This window comes from Neltuma alba, unplaced genomic scaffold, assembly GCF_004799145.2.
Source record: "Neltuma alba isolate B1F8T4 unplaced genomic scaffold, ASM479914v2 tig00008095_pilon, whole genome shotgun sequence".
NCBI classification, from domain to species: Eukaryota; Viridiplantae; Streptophyta; class Magnoliopsida; order Fabales; family Fabaceae; genus Neltuma; species Neltuma alba.
Window position 1 is genome coordinate 27,655 of NW_021634948.1, and position 17,726 is coordinate 45,380.

At 39.8% G+C, this 17,726-nt stretch overlaps 4 protein-coding genes and 1 pseudogene across 4 annotated transcripts; 3 read left to right on the forward strand and 2 right to left on the reverse strand.

The window, feature by feature from the left end:
* Nucleotides 1-1,715: 1,715 nt before the first annotated feature.
* On the reverse strand, nucleotides 1,716-3,227 carry LOC114753734 (leucine-rich repeat receptor-like serine/threonine-protein kinase BAM1). The gene has a single exon (XM_028942442.1). It carries the CDS (start codon nucleotides 3,225-3,227, stop codon nucleotides 1,791-1,793), a length of 1,437 nt encoding a protein of 478 aa, XP_028798275.1. The 3' UTR covers nucleotides 1,716-1,790.
* Nucleotides 3,228-5,569: 2,342 nt separating this feature from the next.
* On the forward strand, nucleotides 5,570-8,474 carry LOC114753735 (protein SAWADEE HOMEODOMAIN HOMOLOG 1). Its single transcript, XM_028942443.1, has 10 exons — nucleotides 5,570-5,823; nucleotides 6,697-6,782; nucleotides 6,908-6,953; nucleotides 7,083-7,173; nucleotides 7,304-7,364; nucleotides 7,692-7,743; nucleotides 7,876-8,019; nucleotides 8,109-8,228; nucleotides 8,318-8,362; nucleotides 8,433-8,474. The coding sequence occupies exons 1-10, from the start codon at nucleotides 5,767-5,769 to the stop codon at nucleotides 8,439-8,441; spliced, it is 711 nt and encodes a 236-aa protein (XP_028798276.1). The 5' UTR covers nucleotides 5,570-5,766; the 3' UTR covers nucleotides 8,442-8,474.
* Nucleotides 8,475-9,351: 877 nt separating this feature from the next.
* On the forward strand, nucleotides 9,352-10,044 carry LOC114753739 (lachrymatory-factor synthase-like). Its single transcript, XM_028942447.1, has one exon. The coding sequence runs from the start codon at nucleotides 9,430-9,432 to the stop codon at nucleotides 9,952-9,954; it is 525 nt and encodes a 174-aa protein (XP_028798280.1). The 5' UTR covers nucleotides 9,352-9,429; the 3' UTR covers nucleotides 9,955-10,044.
* A 278-nt stretch (nucleotides 10,045-10,322) lies between these two features.
* LOC114753737 (lachrymatory-factor synthase-like) lies at nucleotides 10,323-11,537 on the forward strand (annotated as a pseudogene).
* A 305-nt stretch (nucleotides 11,538-11,842) lies between these two features.
* Nucleotides 11,843-15,950, reverse strand: LOC114753736 (monoacylglycerol lipase-like). The gene is made up of 7 exons (XM_028942444.1): nucleotides 15,518-15,950; nucleotides 14,549-14,587; nucleotides 14,231-14,301; nucleotides 13,904-13,968; nucleotides 13,137-13,226; nucleotides 12,951-13,043; nucleotides 11,843-12,465 (listed from the first exon to the last, which is right to left on the reverse strand). The coding sequence occupies exons 1-7, from the start codon at nucleotides 15,895-15,897 to the stop codon at nucleotides 12,055-12,057; spliced, it is 1,149 nt and encodes a 382-aa protein (XP_028798277.1). The 5' UTR covers nucleotides 15,898-15,950; the 3' UTR covers nucleotides 11,843-12,054.
* Between the last annotated feature and the right edge of the window lie 1,776 nt (nucleotides 15,951-17,726).

The window sequence follows — 17,726 nt, forward strand, 5'->3', positions numbered from 1 at the left end:
GCTCATTCTTTATTTATTCGTATAGTGGGTGAGGGGCTTTGTCTCTTGATAGACTTCGCCGAAATCGGGTGAGATTTTTTTTTTTGGGGGGGGGGGGGAGAGAATCGGATATTGAACATTTGGATGTGCTGACCATGACCGCTAGTGTTGCAGCAACCCGTTAAAATATTCTCCACTAGTAAACAAATTTGTTTACATTAAAGGATGACAAGAGTTTGCAAAGTGGGATGCAGGGATCCCAGAGAGTTTTGGTGAGAGTCCCTCACGCACACGGTTGCTTCCGAAATGATCGCCACCGAGGTCTAAACCGGGAAGGAAACATGCAACCATTGCTGGCCTGAATCGCGTAGTCTAAACAAAGCTACCCGCTACTTTGGTTCGGGATGTATCTTATTGTTATCTAATTAATGAAACCTTAAATTACAAAACATAATTAACTTGTTGAAATTTTAAAGTGAAATTCTTTAAAAAGGTAAATTTTCGAAGTGATAAGTATTTTAAAATGGTGACATAATTACAATATAGCGGATGCTCACATAGAGTGACATAATAAAATGAGAGTCAACGTTCCGCACGGCAAATTAAATTCTGCAAAGTAGTCAAACTTTTTTGTGTTTTGGGGACTGGAGTCAAACTTTAATTACTTATACGTGTATGTGCCAATGTTTAATCTTTATAAAACTGTAGTTTCTTGCATGCACATCCTGCCTATAGGAGCCTTCGCAGACCGCTAACGCTAAGAATCATCTTCGGCAGTGGATACGCGTTCTACTTGAAAACAGATAATCATATATAAATAAAAGTAGTTTCAGTTCAAAGTTCAAACCCTCCTAACGTAATTTTTTGAAAATAAATGTCCTTCAGATTTATGCTTGAACGCTGAGCCCCCGCATCACATTTATTCTTCGAATAAAGTCCCTCCGTTACGTTATGTTTGGCTCGACGGAGGGAAGGGGAGGGGAGGGATTTTAATCAAAGGAAGGGGAGGGGAGGAAAGGGGAGGGTAGCTACAAAGGGAAGGGGAGGGAGGGGGAAGGGAGGGGAGGGATTTTAATGATCTCTTGTTTGGATTAATTGGAGGGGAGGGGAGGGAGCAATTTTAATAATACCTTATTTTGTTCTAATAAAAAATTGACTATTTTAGCCTCATAAAATTTAAATGAATTTTCTCACTTTTTATTTTGTTAAGATATAACTATATATATATAATACAATTCACTAATTTTGATTTACAAGATACAGTCACACACTTATAGAATATCAAGACAAAAACTCACAAGTGATAGATTTCAATAAGAGAACAGACCTTGAAGGTGAAAGAAAATACCAACAGCCTCTTAGAATTAGAAGAAGAGAAAAAAAGTTTACAAATGCTTACTAATTTTGGAGATAATTATCTTAATAACCTCTTATTAGATACTCAAAAGAACTCTCTTATGTAGAAATGTTTATGACTGATTAGAAGTTAACAAATCAAAAGGGTATATAAGGAATTAAAATATCATCTCTCGTCTCCCCTCCAAAAAACCCCACTTTTGGAGGGGAGGCTAGAAGGGAAGGGAGGGGAGGGAGAAAAACCCCTCCCCTCTTTAAAAAATATCTTAACCAAACGAGGGGAGGGGAGGAGCTCCCCTCCCCTCCTAAAAAATTATACCAGCCAAACAAGGAGAGGGGCCCCTCCCCTCCGAAAACCCCGTACCAAACATAAAGTGTGAAGATAGTGCAGGTTGAAATCTATGGCGTCTGCCAAAACCGTTGCGCTATTTCTATGGGCTCTTCAGGGGCTCCTGTTAACTCTTGCAAGGTTGCAAGGGAGCCCCACACAAACAATCGTTACCGGTAAATGCACTGGCCGGAAACTTCGTTTTTGGAATTTGACCGCAGAGATGATTGTAGCTCACATTCAGTTTCTCAAGCCCAGCAACGGCGTTAGGAACCTTTCCAAACACCGAATTCTTCGCCAAATCCAAATACTTCAATGTTTTGACTATCTTTAACTTCCCCAAATCAAACCGCAGTTTATTTTCCGATGCCCGGAAGCCCACCAAATATTCTGTCCTGTTCAGCAGCCCAACCGGACTTCCCGTTATTTCGTTACCAGAAAGGTCGATATAGTCATAGAAGTAAGTCTCTACTGGCTTCCAATCTTCCAGCTTCATCTTGATCCCACATTTCGCGAGCTTCAGGGAGAAGATAATCGGGGACGAAGTGACCCATCTTGGTATTTCCTTCAAATGAAATCTGTTATCGGACAAATCAAGCGATTCAATGCCTTTCACATTCATCTGCGGAAATGGGTCCACGAGAAAATTGTTGGACAGGTCGAGATTGAAGATCTTCGTGAGGTTCCCGAAACTTCTCGGCACGGTCCCCCAGAACCGGTTGGAGGAGAGGTCGAGAGTGTCGAGTGCCTTGAACTTCCCGAGAAAATCCGGGATTTGTCCCGTGAGATAGTTGTGGCCGAGCTCAAGGTAGCTCAGCTTCGGGGCAAGCGATGATATTGAAGGAGGGATTTGACCGGAAAATTTGTTCCGGGAAAGTCTGAGAATCCTGAGGTCGGGGAAAGACGAAAAGAAGTCAGGTATTGCTCCCGTGAGTTGGTTACCTTCTAGACTCAGGAACGTGAGACTCTGGAGCCTGCGAATTCCATTGGGCACCGATCCTCGGAGAAGGTTTCCACCAAGTTTGAGCTGGGTGAGCTGTGTCAACGCTGAAATTGAAACGGGTATTGGTCCTGTAAATCTGTTCCCTGACAAACTAAGCGCGCTTAATCGGGTAAGATTGCCAATATTTTCGGGTATCCGACCAGAAAGTCTGTTGTTTTCGATGTAAATGAATTGGAGGTTGGGTAAGTGGGAAACGAAAGCGGGAAAACTGCCCGAGATATTTTTGAGATCCAGGAGGTAGATGCCATCAAGGAATCGGAGCTTTGAGAGCGAAGGCGAAATAATGCCAGACAAAAGGCTAGTGGGGACGTCGGGTTGACCGGAAAGGAAGAGACTAGTGACCCGCTTGTTGTCATTCAGGCAAGTGACACCGGTCCAAGCACAACAGTCGGTACCCGACTTCCATGAGGCGAGCAGGTTGGACGGGTCGGACGTGATTCCGGATTTGAAACCCAGCAAGCCCGATTCATCATCCGGGTGGCAAGTGGAAGCACGGACAGTGAGGCAGTGGAGGGTAGAGATAGAGAGGAGAACGAGAAGTGGCCTGGACGAGAATTGCATATTGCTTCGTTGGCAGAGAAGGAAAGGATAGTGTCTGTAGAAGAAAGGAGAAGGACTTGGATTTTATAGTTTTGAGAATGGGGAGGAGGACAGCCACAAAAGGAGGGAATGTTGCCCACTTGGGGGAGGGAAGGATAGGTTCGTGGCATGTAGTCAGACGCAGCCACCACTGCTGACTAAACCAACGTCGCCAGTTACGTTACGGATCATGGATCATTTAATGCATCCAACTCAGCTCTCAGGATTTGGTTCACAGATATGGTACATAGATAACAATGCACATTCTCCGCCTCCTTTCCTGATTATGGTTCATCTTCAGCTGGACCAGCTCACCGTTTTGGGCATCAATAGTCAAATGTCAAATTCATCTGCCTTCCCTCTAATCATGTGTCCGCCTTCCAAACATGACCATGCCATGGTGCTGCGAGTACAAATCTTCACCCGCTTTTTGGCAACCAGAAAAAATAAACTGTGTGCCGGACAGCATGGCAAATTCCAAAACTTCTTTGCCTCACAAGGACTCTGGAGTTCCAAACCAAACCTGCAAGATTGGTCTGAAGAACGTCATAACAATAAAAACGACTTGGTGTAATATCCATGAAGGATAATTACAGCAATGCCCCGAGTCTGCCTTAGATGGTCTCCCACATTTTCTGTGAAACTTGGATGACTCCCTCGCATTCTCTTCTGGCGTAGGAACAGAACGGTTTCTGTTATAGTATTCCCTATAGCCACCATATTATGGTATTCTTCATCGGTGTCAAATAAAAAACAAGAATATTCAGCTACTGTTCAATGACTCGCAACAAGTCCTGTAAATGCTAAAAATAAGTTCAGTTAAGTAGCATCTGTCTCCTTCTTGAATTCAAAATTAACTGTCTTTCACTCTAGTATAAAATATGCCAAGACTTAAAAAAATATTGAGAAACTAACCAAGTATTTTTTGATTTTTTCGTAACTCACGCCAGTCGATACAAGTAAAATAATATTTTATGATCTATTTTTTATTATACATAATTATATATATTGCCTCTAGTGCTTAATGTATTAAAAACAAGAGCCACAATAAAACTTGAACCCCACTTAAAAAAAAAACAAAGAAAATTAAATGTGATATGCAAACAAGCAGTACTACAACCCTGCAAGGCGGTGGTCCCAGCCATAGCCTTGATATTAAGGGCCTGTTTGGTTTGAGGGGAGCGAGGCAAGGTTTGATTAAAAAGGAGGGGAGGGGAGGACATTTAATGATCCCTTGTTTGGTTCAAGGAGGGGAGGGAAGGGATAGTAATAATCAATTTACCATTTTACCCTTACATATTAGTTTATATTTTTTATTGATATATTATATAAATTAATTTACATCTTAATTTAAATTATATAATTTAATAAAAATTCAGTCTTATCATGTTAATATGTGTATTAAAAAATTGGTATAGTAATTTTTTATTCTAATTAATATAATAATATATTTAAAATAATCAAATTAACAAATTTTATATGCTATAAGAAAAATGAAATTTTATTTTCTTTAGGCTATCTTTTTTTCCAGCTTTAAAATATATTTATAAAAAACAATTAATTTTATAATATTATAATTTTTTATTTTAAAATAATTTTTATAATATATTTTTAATTATAATAATGTATATATTTTTTATTTTTTTTACTTAGGATAATATATTTTTTATTTGAAATAAATATTATAATAATATATTTTATGGGTAGAAGTGGAATATTAAAAAAGTCATAAGGGCATAATGGTCCAAAATTTTGGCTCCCCTCCAAAAACTCCCAATTTGGAGGGGAGCCAAAATGAGGGGAGGAAAGGGAGGGGAGGGGACATTTTAGCTCCCCTCCCCTCCAAAATTTTTAACCAAATGAAGGGAGGGGCTCATTTTCCCTCCCTTCCCCTCTCCTCCCCTCCAACCAAACATACCCTAACAGTGAGATGTTTTGTTTTTGGTATAAAAGAGGGCCTAGGCCCAACTACAAAAAATTAAACCAGCTGGGGATCACCTCCCAAAATCCTCTCTTAGCCTAAGCATCAGCAACACTATTATACCCACGAGGAGCGCAGACCAGTTTTGCTTCCCAAGAATAATGGAGCAAGGATCTAATCTGAGTGAACAAATTGCTGCAATTCCGGATCGGAGCATCCTTTGCAAGATTATCCACTAACCACTTAGCATCAGACTCCATTAAATTGTATGGTTAAGAAGAACCATTCCGCAGGACTCGGCCCAAAGCCACGAAAGGCCCAAACTTATTAACTTACGGGCCAACTGATATTCTCTTCTCCTAAGGCGACGGTTGATCATCCCCACCGCTGCCTGAAGCAGCCGGCTCGCCTCTCGATGTTCTTTCAGTTTCATTATGCAAGTATCCCTTATAAATGCGAGGATACGGTAACAGCAGTGGAAATCCCTTGCTAGGGTTTTGAGTCACTCTGGGGCTTGGTGGAGCAAAAGGGAGCAATTCAATCAATCATACCAGCGTTTTAGTTTTATCGCTATTTTCTTCGCGAGACGGAGGTGCTTCCATGGACCGCTTGCGTCCTCGGAACAGACCCGTCTTTTTCGGATTCACCAATGCTGAGGTATAATTGTATTACTCTCGTCTCCCTTTTTTTCCTTTAAATTTTGTGTTAATGTTTGAAATTAAGCATAAGTTAAGGCAACCAATGGACTTTAGAAGAAGTCTATATTTAATTGTTGTTTGGAAATTGGTAGATACATCCGTGTCTGGAGTAAGTTTTCACCAGTAATCATTTCTTAGCGGGTCAACGTGAGTTTAATTATGTTTGTGGGATTTTAATCGCGAAGATGGCTATTCTATCATTTGCGTATATAAACACATGTAGCATTAACTATTGGCTCATTTATTCTGAGAACATCTCCATTTCAAAGTTGTATGATTCAGTGTCCTATATTGATTGATATCAAGATCAGGTCTGGGCCTATCACCTGTTAGGCATGCCTGAAGTGATTATTGTTCTGCCTTTGTTTTTTTTCCCCCTCTTTTGTTTTTTCCCTCTTTATGTAATCTTCCTTCACATACTTGATGTCCTATTTGTATCTAACTCTGTGCGTGTTTAATAAGATTCATGCGTTTCAATGAGGAGTGATTAGTAGGGAAGCAACATTGTGAGACTTATATCCCCAAAATTTGGCGAAGAGCTTCTCTCAATAAATTTGGAAGAGTTGGTTCCTGGGGGTTTGAAACTCTTGGCAAATTGGTTCCTGTCTAATGAACTTCAAAGATTTTTGATGTGGCAACATCAATAAAATAATATTAAAATCATGAAGGTGTGATAGCATTTCGATAACACTGCATAATGTTTCTACAATGCATCAGATATTGTTGTTAGTGTCGTTAAGGCTTCATGGCCTTTCTCAGCATGTAAATATGTGTCTACTTTGGGGACTTGTTTTGTTAAAATGAATTAACCTTTTGTCGCCATGGTGGACAGATTGAGAAAATGGAAAAAGCACTACAAGAAGCTGGGGAAGAATCACTGGGCAAGGAATTTTGTCAGAGACTTACTAAAAGTTTCAAGTGAGTTTCACTCTGGATGCTCTAGTGGTATAATTTTCAATATAGGTTGAATTTTCTTCTGGTAATAAAATAAGATACTTGTGTTATCCTGAGGAGTAAGCAGTTTGCATATTATCTCTGTGCAGCCGCTCCTCTGGCCGTGCTGGCAAACCTGTCATAAAATGGACTGAGGTAAATACAGTTCTCTTACATATCATGTATATCATTCCAGTTCCAATTCACATGCTTTGTGGCTTTTAGTTCAGTCATTCTTTGTAAATTTTTAATTATTGCTTTTTTCCTTTGGGGGAGGATGTTTAGATACAGAGTTGGTTTCAGACAAGGCTTCAAGGATCGCCTGAAGTCCCTAAAAATGAGTTTACTCGTACAAAAGGCCTTGAAAGTAAGGAAGGTGAGAGGTCTTGGATGCCTAAGGGATCTTTAGCATATCTCCTTCTACTGCTCAGTTTCATCTTTCTATGTAAAATTTGTTTATGTGTTGGCATATTTATCTTATTCTCTTGGTTTTTTTCACCCTTTAGGAGGTATCCGAGACCCATTAGAGTTGGAATTTGAGGCGAGGTCGTCAAAAGATGGAGCATGGTGAGCATATATGCCAGCTTATTTTGAGTTTATTTAGAAATGCGTAAATTGCTGAAGCAATGGTACTGAACCACATTTTAGCCCTCTGCCCACAGAGTTTGAACATCTAAACTAGATGCTTCTCTGCTATAAGCTAGTTCTCAATATGATGCCTTTGCCTTCTCAGATATTGTAATTTAATACTGATAGAAACTGAAGATATCGGCCGTCTCCTTTTTTGTCAAAAAAAAAAAGAAGTAGAAGAAGACTGACAATCACATGCTACGCTGATGTTGCTGAACTTAAGCCTGTGAGTATATGGTGACACATGATGCTGTCTCCCTGCAGGTATGATGTTGAGAAGTTTATTGCCCACAGATTTCTCAGCACAGGTGAAGCTGTAAGTTTTCATCATCTCCAAGTTCCATAGCATAGTACTGCCAGGGTTGATGTTGAATTTGATCATTTTAACACTCCCAACAAAAAGAGTGGAGAAGTTTCGTCTTTGATAGAGTTTTGCCCTCTGTTAAAGGAAGTCCGCGTTAGATTTATTGGATTTGGAGCTGAGGAAGACGAGTGGGTCAATATAAAAAATGCTGTAAGAGAACGCTCAGTGCCTTTAGAAAATACTGAATGTTCCAACCTAAAAGTTGGAGACCTTGTCCTCTGCTTCCAGGTGACTCAGACGTTAGCATGCTGATCATGTATAGTTTTCTACCTTTCAGTGTATTCTGCTTTCACTTGACAAAATCATTTTGATTCCAGGAGAGGAGAGATCAAGCAATTTATTATGATGCCCGTATTTTAGAGATCCAAAGAAAAATCCATGATATCAGAGGCTGCAGGTGTCTCTTCTTGATTCGGTATGATCATGACAATAGCGAGGTACGTACTATTCCTTTGTTAGCTTGTGCTAACTGGTTGGTAGGCTACTGGGTAATGCAAAATTTTGAATTTCATTTCCCCATTTCCAGGATAGAGTTCGCCTGAGGAGACTTTGCCGCAGGCCAAAATCTAAGGTTTAATTCTTGTCCGGAAAAGAGAAGAGATCCTGGGCTTATATAATATGAATTAATTTTTGAAATTCAGGCGGCGTAGCCTCAGCAGTTGGGCGTCGGCAACGGCCTGGTATACTTGGCGAGAATCAGCATGCAAGCTGAATATTTCCGTGTTTTGGCTTGTTCATATGACTTTAATTGCTGAAACATGGAATTTTGTTCACTTCTCGTTGGGCGCGAGGGTGTAGCTGCTTAAACCATCGGTTTAACTTGCGAATCAACCAACCAACGTGCTGCCTCGCGATCGTACAACTTTCACGATCTTACAGTGAGAGACAAGCTAACATGATTTACACTGTCTTGCATTGAGAGGCGGGCTCTGACATGATAAAGCTCAGTTCGTTGGCAATTTAATTAGGATGCAAATTGCAAAATTCTCTCCGATTTGTGAAACTCAATTCCAATTAAATTGTCCCACGAAATTTTTTGGTATGGGTTTCCCGCTAATATTAAACTGGGCCCATATTCGATGCTCATTGCAGCACATGTCCAGTTAAGTGGCTCGTTTAGTTCAATGATAGGATGGTAGGGTCGTACTGGAATAGTAGAAAATGGAATATAATGTAATGTTGATTGCAATATTGTGAGTTTTTATGCTATGTTATTAAGAATATTGAATATAAGTGTATTTTTAAATCAAATATAAAAACAAACTTATATTTATATCTTACTGTACGATCGTGAAAGCTGTATAGATAACCACCCTTGCTTATTATTAGATTTATAGATTATAGATAACCAAATTTTCAAAAAATTGGTTAAAGTTAATGTGAAAAAACTTATTTTTTGAAAAAACCACCCTTATGTTTAATATAAAAAATAAGTTATAGTTTTTTTAACATCAATTTTAACTAATTTAATTATGCTTCCTGCATTATTACTTGCGTATTCTTATTTTAAGCAAAAACAGACGAATGTTTTCGCCAAAATGTCCATTGGATTACCTAACAATTTTTTTGACCAAATTTTTACGATTAGTAGGGTGTGGTTTTTTCAATTTAAGTGGAGAATTGAGAACTGTGAGGCCTATGTTGGTTTCGAGGATGGAGAAAGATCCGAAGGAGAAATGGGAAGGGAAGGTATCGGCGACGCTGAGAAATGCGTTGGCGAAGCAGACATGGGAGCTGGTGAAGGACTTCTTCAACCTTCATAAATGGTTCCCCACCCTGGCGACCTGCTACGGCATCCATGGCTCCAACGGTGAGCCTGGCTGCATCCGATACTGCTCTGGCTCTTCCATCCCCTCCGACGGAGCCGATCAACGCCTCAGCTGGTCCAAGGAAAGGCTTCTGGCCATCGATCACGACGAACGCACCATCGTCTATGAAATCGTGGAGAGCAATATCGGCTTCAATTCCTACCGCTCAACTATGAAGGTGTCGCCCATGGCTGCCGACGGTCACGACGGTTCTCTGATAGAGTGGCATTTCTCCCTTGATCCTATCGACGGCTGGGTAATGCAGGATTTGATCGCCAAATACGATCTTGGCCTCCAACGCATGGCTGCCAAAATGGACCATCATATTCATTCTGCAAATTCGCCCAATGCTTAACGGCTGTTGGTTCTGCAAATCCGTGATTAAAACTGCTACTCTGTGCTTCTCGTCGTCCGACCAATAAAAATATTTTATGTCAGCTTATAATTTGGTCTTTGTTCTCTTTTATTTCTTTCCGTGTTCCAATTGTTTTCGGATTTGACCTCAAACATAACCAGTCACCCCCTTGGGCTAGGAAGTATCCGAGCGAGAGACGAGGGGTTATTTTCGGATATTAAAAGGGAACATCGTCAATCAGGGATTCCATACTATATAATTATACTACAATACAAGCTCATGCATATCTCTCTTCGTACGAATGCATTTATTAGAGTACAGTCAACAAACCCATTATGAAGATAACGTGGACACCATCCTTTTCAAACTGGACAAATTCAAGGGTTTTGGATCTCCACGGTAAGATTCTTCCCACGACCAACATCTGTCTGCCATTACCACTCCACTACTCATTTTTCTATAGATATTTTTTTTGGTGAAAAGTAAGCGCCTCTCCCATTATTGATATTCTTTCACGCATTCTTTGGGGCTCTAAGAACTTGCGTTCATACAACGAAGATAGAACAGCAGAGCCCAAAACCCCAATCCCCCCCCCCCAAAAAAAAAAAAAACTCTTCGTCCTTCTCTGTTGTTTTTACTCGTCGCGCTCTGTTCCAGAGACGAATGGCAGAGGAACCCAATTCTAAGTGGGAAGGTAAAGCCTGCGTTGAGATCCCACACACAGGCACAGAGCAAGCATGGAGTCTGTTGGAGGATTTCTGCAACCTGCACAGATTGATGCCCATAGACACGTGCTATCAAGTAGAGGGCTTTCCTGGTCAGCCTGGCCTCGTCCGGTACTGCGCTTCCACCGTTCAAGGCCAGGGGAGGCTGAGACCACCGTCAAGTGGGTCAAAGAGAAGCTGCTTGCCTTGGATCCTATCCAGCGCTGTTTGACCTACGAGGTTTCCGATAACAACATCGGATTCAAGTCATATGTGGCCACAATCAAGGTGTTGCCCATGGCCAGTGATGTTGATGTTCAAGGATGCAAGATCGAATGGTCGTTTGAGAGTGATCCGGTGGAAGGATGGGCATTTCAAGATTTGGTCTCTTATGTTGACTCCTCTCTTCACTACATGGCCACTAAGGTGCAGCAAGCATGCTCTACTAATTAGTAGTCATTAGTACGAGCTGAGGACCGCGTAAAAGTGAAGCCAACTACACGGGATTGTCTACCTGCAACCATCTCTTGATTATCGCTTTTATATGTAGTTTAATAATTTCGCCAAGACTCCTAGCTTCCTTTTTGTTGCAATTAACGTTCTCATCACTGTCAATTATCGTCTTCGAAAACTTCGGATAAAGTTGCTCAAACCCAGAAAACATAAATCTGGGCTCATCCACAAATATCAAGTTCGTGATCTCAGATGCTAAACTGCCACATGAGCAGGTCGATTTCTACTTAATATCGACATGATAAATTTGATTCCAGCTTACTTGTACGTCCATTTGATTTTCCTGGTAGTTTGGAAAGAATATAATGATACGAGTACTTACACTGTTTGTGTTATTGAAGTGGGTATAAACTTAATTGCAAATTAGTTTTTGAAGTGCAGCGTGGAGAGGCACTTTCGTCAACATTTAAAATATATATATATATATTTATATGTATAAACAACAAACAGTCACTGTTAATGCATTTATTTATGCGTCCGTAAAAGCGGTTTCTTTTTCCCAACGGATCTGTTTCCTCGTCTGTTTCGACCTCCAAAGCATAAGCAAACAAGAAAACCGCCCCACTGGCCTCATGAACGATGAAATTGAATCCCATCCCTTCACGAAAGGCAAACGAGAGGCGAACGCAGGATTACAGGATTACGAAACGTTTTTTTTTTTTTTGGACCAGGGATTACGAAACGTTACTTATAACTTCACTAAATAAATACAACTTTCCTGACGTAACAAACAATCACACATATATGGCATCCAACATGAAATGAATTACCTATCTGCCTCCTACAAACCATTTTTCCCGAGAGCCCTGCTGAGTGGTGGTTACCAAACTCAACGTCTCTTTTAATCCCACTTCCAATTATTCCCCAGTACTAATCAACATTTTCATAAGTTATTTAATCTCTCTTCCATCCAATTAATGATGTCCTGGGCTATCTCTTCACGCTCAGGTTCAAACAGAAGGTCGTGCAAGAAGCCATCGTAAAGTTTGATTTCTTTGAACCGAGAAGCTGCCTCGTTGTACAGCTCTCGCGAGGCAAGCGGATCAGTCACCTTATCAGCAGTTCCGTGGAGAACAAAGAATGGTACTGTCACAGATTTTAGGTTCCGCATTAAGTAGGAAGAGATACGCAATATTTCATGCCCTGTTCGGACCCTTATGGGTCCTGTGTAGACCAAAGGATCAGAGTACTTGGCCAACAATGCTGCTGGATCCCTGGAAACTGGAATCCCCCTTTTGTTTGCTCCTTTAAATTGCAATTTTGGAGCAACCAGGGAAAAAACTGGGGCAACAGCCTGCATGAATCCGGAAAACTGATGATGATGAAAAGCAAAAACACGTTATAGAGCACATAACACATTTTAATGCAATAATATTAAGGTTTTCAACCCTTCTCTTTCCCATGTACCACGTTCAATTGGGGTCATACAAAAAAAACAAATTTCAAAGCATAAGACTAAGGAAATAAGTTTCAACTATAACATCGTTCTGGCTAAGAGTTTGAAACGGAAAACTTGACACGCAGAGAGCATGTTTAGGGAATTCTATCTATACAAGCATAGTGATTATAAAACCAAGAGAACGAGAAGTACTCAGAGAGAATTCATCAATCATCATGTCCATTTTTGACCTCCATCTCTATATGTCTATATCCATGTACAGAAAGGAAATAACAAGAGCATTCACCACGCCTATTTTTGACACCCTTTTCCATTTCTTTAAAAAATTTTACACGTACTACACTAAGAAGTTACTTGGTACGATATCAAAGTAAGCTTACCCGAACAATAGGATGAGCTGGCTTAACACGCAAAGCTGGTGAAGTCAATACAATTCCTCCCACCATCTCTTCAATCTGAGGGCAGGAAGCCGCCTAAACAAAAAGTACATGACCTTTCAAATTTAAAAAGAAAAAAAAGAAAGAAATAAATTCATGGAGATTTTCAGAAGATAAACAGTTCTTTACCTTCAAAACCACAGCTCCTCCAGTGGAGTGACCAAAGAGAAAGCATGGCACCCCAGGATTGTCCAACTTTATCTTCTCCAAGAATGCCCCCTGTTTACATTATCGCTGTTCACTATCAAAATGATCAAGCAACAAAGTTGAACCTGAATGAAGAACTTTGTCCATGTCCAGGCATGCTCAAATTAAAAGAGAAACAAGAGATAGTGACAACTTCCATTGACACCGGTGAAAATTAGATTCAATCTTATGCAATCAAATAGCTCTTTTTACAATGTATTTTATGTAAATATTTATCATTCAGTCCAAAGCTTTAATCATAAATATCGTGCCCGTAAAATTTCACAGCAATTTGAGATTCTGTCCTTCATCAATGTAATATTGATTAAAGACAGAAGACATTTCAAATATGATAAACTATATACTATCCAATAATTAATTACATAATTATTCTTGGCTAACTTTTACAATATCACTTACACAATCGACATGGTAGTTGCTTTATGTTCTAATGGTTGGATTGATGAAAATTGCATTCTACAGTTAGGTTATCTAATGGTGTAATCTCATACTGTATTATAACCAAATGTTGTACTGCTGTCCATCATTCCAAACATTGACGTGAAACCTTCAACATGGATATCTAAATATAAATTTATTTTAACAAGTAAAGTAAATACTGCAAGGCACCAGAGAAAAATAACAATTATAGAAAGAACACTTCTTAAAGTTTTGTTAATAAAGACAGCAGGAAATGCAGTCAAACATACTATGTCTGCAGCAACATGATCAAGTGATGGAACATAACCATGCAATCCATCGCTCCCTCCGTGACCTGTAAAAAGAAAGCATAAGTGTAAACCTTCAGACAAGAGAATGGCAGAAAAAGTCCAGAAAAAAACTTTATCCTTGCTCATAAATAGGACGAAAAATAAACATCGCAAAGAAGGGGGTGTATCCATTCCTATTACTACATTATCCAAGAACACGAGGTTAATTCTTATTTCAACAAGATAGAGATATATTAGAGAACAGGAAAGTGTTATGTAGCAATGACACGGACAGAATTAAAAACCAGTCTTAAAGATAGTAATTACCTATCCAGTCCATTGCATAGACACCAAAGTTGCACGATGTCAGTTGCCTTGCAAAATCAGCATATCTTCCACTGACAAATGAACACAGAGTCAGATAAAAGTTATCCATAATTTTTATATGCTCCAAAAACTAAAAACAAGGGCAATCAAATTTTTTTGTGGGGGGGGGGGGGTTTGATTTTGCCAACAAGCATAGGCGAATCTAATTGCAGCGATGATGAACTGAAATAATAAAATCTGCCTCATCCCTCAAGCAGAAATAATCGTCATTAACTTCAACATAATGAAGTTTCTGTAAGTTGATCAAATTAAGCTTACCTGTGTTCATTAAGCCCGTGAATGATTACGAGAATTCCCCTAAAAAAACAAAAGAAGATAAATTATTAGATAATGTAAAACAGAGCAGCAGAACAAAGGCAGCCATGGGGGACGGAAAGCTATACTAGTACATGACAATCAGAAAAGATCTAGGATATGAAAACCAGGGGAAAAATTCAAGAAGCCAGAACTTAATATCATCATCTGAAAATGCCTCTTCAACTAATCGAGAAAAGGAAAAATAGCATCTCGACACAATTGACATCACAACTACTTTATATTAACAAGAAGACGACAATTACATTCCATGAAGCTTAGGTTTGTATTACACTGTTGCTTGATAGTTGTCCAATAGGACGCTCCCAAAATAGAGATCGAAGAACAGCACGCAATCCACATAGAGATTATAGAGCCACATAATTTGAAAGTTGGGAGAGCCGACTTAGCATTTCTCTAAAAGAGGGTTATCGTTTCAATCACTTTCATTCACATTCACAATGAACAGTACAGCAAGGGGCCAGTTCAAGCCCATATCCTATTTAGCGTATTTCAACTTCGTACGAACACCAAAAAGGAGACCAAATAACTTCTCTTCAGCTCATTCAGAGCTTAGTTCCTCCACCTGCTAAGTTATTTTCAATTCTACAGGTTTCCAACGTGAAACTGAAAAACAACATCGTTAACTTCCAATCTGTTCAAGCCAGTTAAAAAACACCTTTTATACGTTGCATATAGAACTCCTCCGGAGACATAGGATTCGCCCAAAAAAAAAAAAAAAAACCATCAGCGAGTTCATTGAACGGCATGAGTAGTTATTAGATGGAGATTGGCAATCGCAAATTTCACTCTCTTAACCCTTCCTTCTCTTGAAAAATGAACTCGACATTCAGAAACCAGAGGCGAGGACTTAAAGACTAAAAAGCCAACCAAAGATAGTGATGAGGCAGGACAAATATTAGAAGACCTTACTTAATATCATCAGAAACAGGAAACCAGGAGCGGCAAAACAGAGCGTTACTTCTAAGGCCACAGAAGAGAGAAGTTGCCCATCGGCAAGTGGCATCATCGCGGGCCATGCGCACATCTTCGGCTAAAGCTCTTCTCCGGAGGGTGTCATCCTCCTCTCGGATCAACCACAAGGACCTCCGTTTCCGATGCTTCCTAGGAGAAGAAGGGGGAGTGCCGAGCAAGGGAGGAGAAGAAAAGCGACGAGGACGAGGGAGAAGGAACCATAAGAAGGAAAGGAAGAAGGTGTACACGAAAATCAAAGAGGCCCTGAGGGCTTTGAGGATGGGAATGATGCGGTTGCTAGCACCAGAGGTCAACTGGTCCATCTCAGCGGAAGGCATGGCGAAGATGGAACGGAGGAAGGAGAGAGGGAGGGAAAGAAAACAAATGGAAGAGGCGATCGCGGTGGCATTTATTAACAGCACGGCGCTGAGGAGGGGGAAACGTTGGGGTAAGGAAAACCAACGGTGCGGATTGAACAGGCCAGCCGCGTGGTGGGATCAGGGATTAACGCCGCAGGACGTGGCGCCATGCTATTGGTCAAAAGAAGCGCGTTGTTGCTTGACACCGTCTTATTTTTACGAGGTCGTTGGGGCTGAGAAGCAGGTGCGCGAAAATAGGTCCACACCTGATCTTTCTTGGCTTAGTTAAATTATCAGCGTTGGGCTTGTGCCAGTGTGCTTTTTGGGGATCACAATTGTATCTCTGCTATTTTCTGCGATGTTACCTCAGACGAGGTGGAAATGGCGACAATCCACGCGGTTCGTTGGGGGGGAAAAAAATTATTATTTTCTGAACTCATAACTTCAACTCAATTAAAAATCCATTAGTTGTTGATCGAAAAATAACGGAAAATATCCCATAAAATTATAAATAAATGCCAAGAAATTAATTTTTTGATTATTATAAAAGCTCAAAATACCAATTTAACCATTCACTTTAGGAGAGAGCAACATAACCTCTCTTTTTTTCCAATACTTGAGACGCACATTGCATTACTTAATGATTTAAAATCAATATGTCCGTTTATTTTATTTTTTTTAAAACCCCGCAGGTGATAAATGGGGACGGAAAGTGAGTGGGGCCACGGCCATTCTTCCTTAACCGTGTAATTTCTGTGCCCTCTGCTGTGTGTACGGGTTTGAAGAGAAATCCAAGGCTGAGCTGTAACAACTCACAACCAAACACCCAAGTCAAGAGCCATGCATCAGGTCATGGATCCATTCCATCCAATTTGACGCTATGGAACAGTTAATGATTCGTGTCCATATATAAGCGGGCCACGTGTCATCAATCGTCATGAGGCAGTTGCTTATGTTAATCTTGCAGACTGCTTTTAGGAGGTATTTGAATGGAATCAAAATCATGGTTTTAAAAGTGTTTTTATGGTATACAAAGTAAATATGTGGTGGAGTTTATCTCGATTTATAAAAAAGTGTTTTTCAAAATCACTTCTGATATTATCCAAACAGATTGAATCAAAACCATGATTTTAAAAATGCTTTTAAGGTGTACGAAGTAAATATGTAGAAGAGTTTGTCTCGTTTCGCGAAAAAGTATGAAGCACTTTTTGGTGCTACCAAATACCCCCTTAGTTCCCTTTATTCATTTGACCAGACAAAAGTGAACGCACCGCCCGATGATTTTTTATGTGTGAACGGGGCACCCTTTCTTTGTATGTTTATTTATTACTCCCTCCGTTTTTTATTATAAGAGACGAATAATCGAATTACGTTGATAAAAAAAACAGTTAAAATTAGTTAAGAACAATCAATATGTAAAAAATATAATTTTTTTTCAAAAATACCTTCATTCATAAGGAGAGAGCATGAGTGAGAACAATTAAATTATTAAAGGAAAGATGAGTGAGAGGAAGAGAGGGTGTGAGTTGGAGACAATAAATATGGGTAAAATAAGAAATCAATACAAAAAAGTAGAGACAACTTTTAAGTGTCTCTTATATATAAGAACATGTCATAAACATCAAATATCTCTTATAATAAAAAATGAAGGGAATACTAAATTCTCAATTGATCAAGGTTAGAAAATGGGCTGAGGCAATATAAGACATTACATTACTGTTTGACTCTTCACAGCTATATTATATACGGAGCTGTGTGCATCGAGAATCCGCGTATGGAGGCCATGGGCTCATTGACGAGTAGTATTG

Bases quoted from the DNA above. Each gene is read 5' to 3' on its own strand.
- LOC114753734 (XM_028942442.1), bottom strand. From the start codon at position 3,227: ATGCAATTCTCGTCCAGGCCACTTCTCGTTCTCCTCTCTATCTCTACC.
- LOC114753735 (XM_028942443.1), top strand. From the start codon at position 5,767: ATGGACCGCTTGCGTCCTCGGAACAGACCCGTCTTTTTCGGATTCACC. The intron at 5,824-6,696 runs GTATAATTGTAT...CATGGTGGACAG, and splicing joins TCGGATTCACCAATGCTGAG to ATTGAGAAAATGGAAAAAGC. The intron at 8,020-8,108 runs GTGACTCAGACG...TTTTGATTCCAG, and splicing joins ACCTTGTCCTCTGCTTCCAG to GAGAGGAGAGATCAAGCAAT.
- LOC114753739 (XM_028942447.1), top strand. From the start codon at position 9,430: ATGTTGGTTTCGAGGATGGAGAAAGATCCGAAGGAGAAATGGGAAGGG.
- LOC114753736 (XM_028942444.1), bottom strand. From the start codon at position 15,897: ATGCCTTCCGCTGAGATGGACCAGTTGACCTCTGGTGCTAGCAACCGC. The intron at 14,302-14,548 runs GTAAGCTTAATT...TTCATTTGTCAG, and splicing joins CACGGGCTTAATGAACACAG to TGGAAGATATGCTGATTTTG. The intron at 13,969-14,230 runs GTAATTACTATC...TTCTTTTTACAG, and splicing joins CTATGCAATGGACTGGATAG to GTCACGGAGGGAGCGATGGA.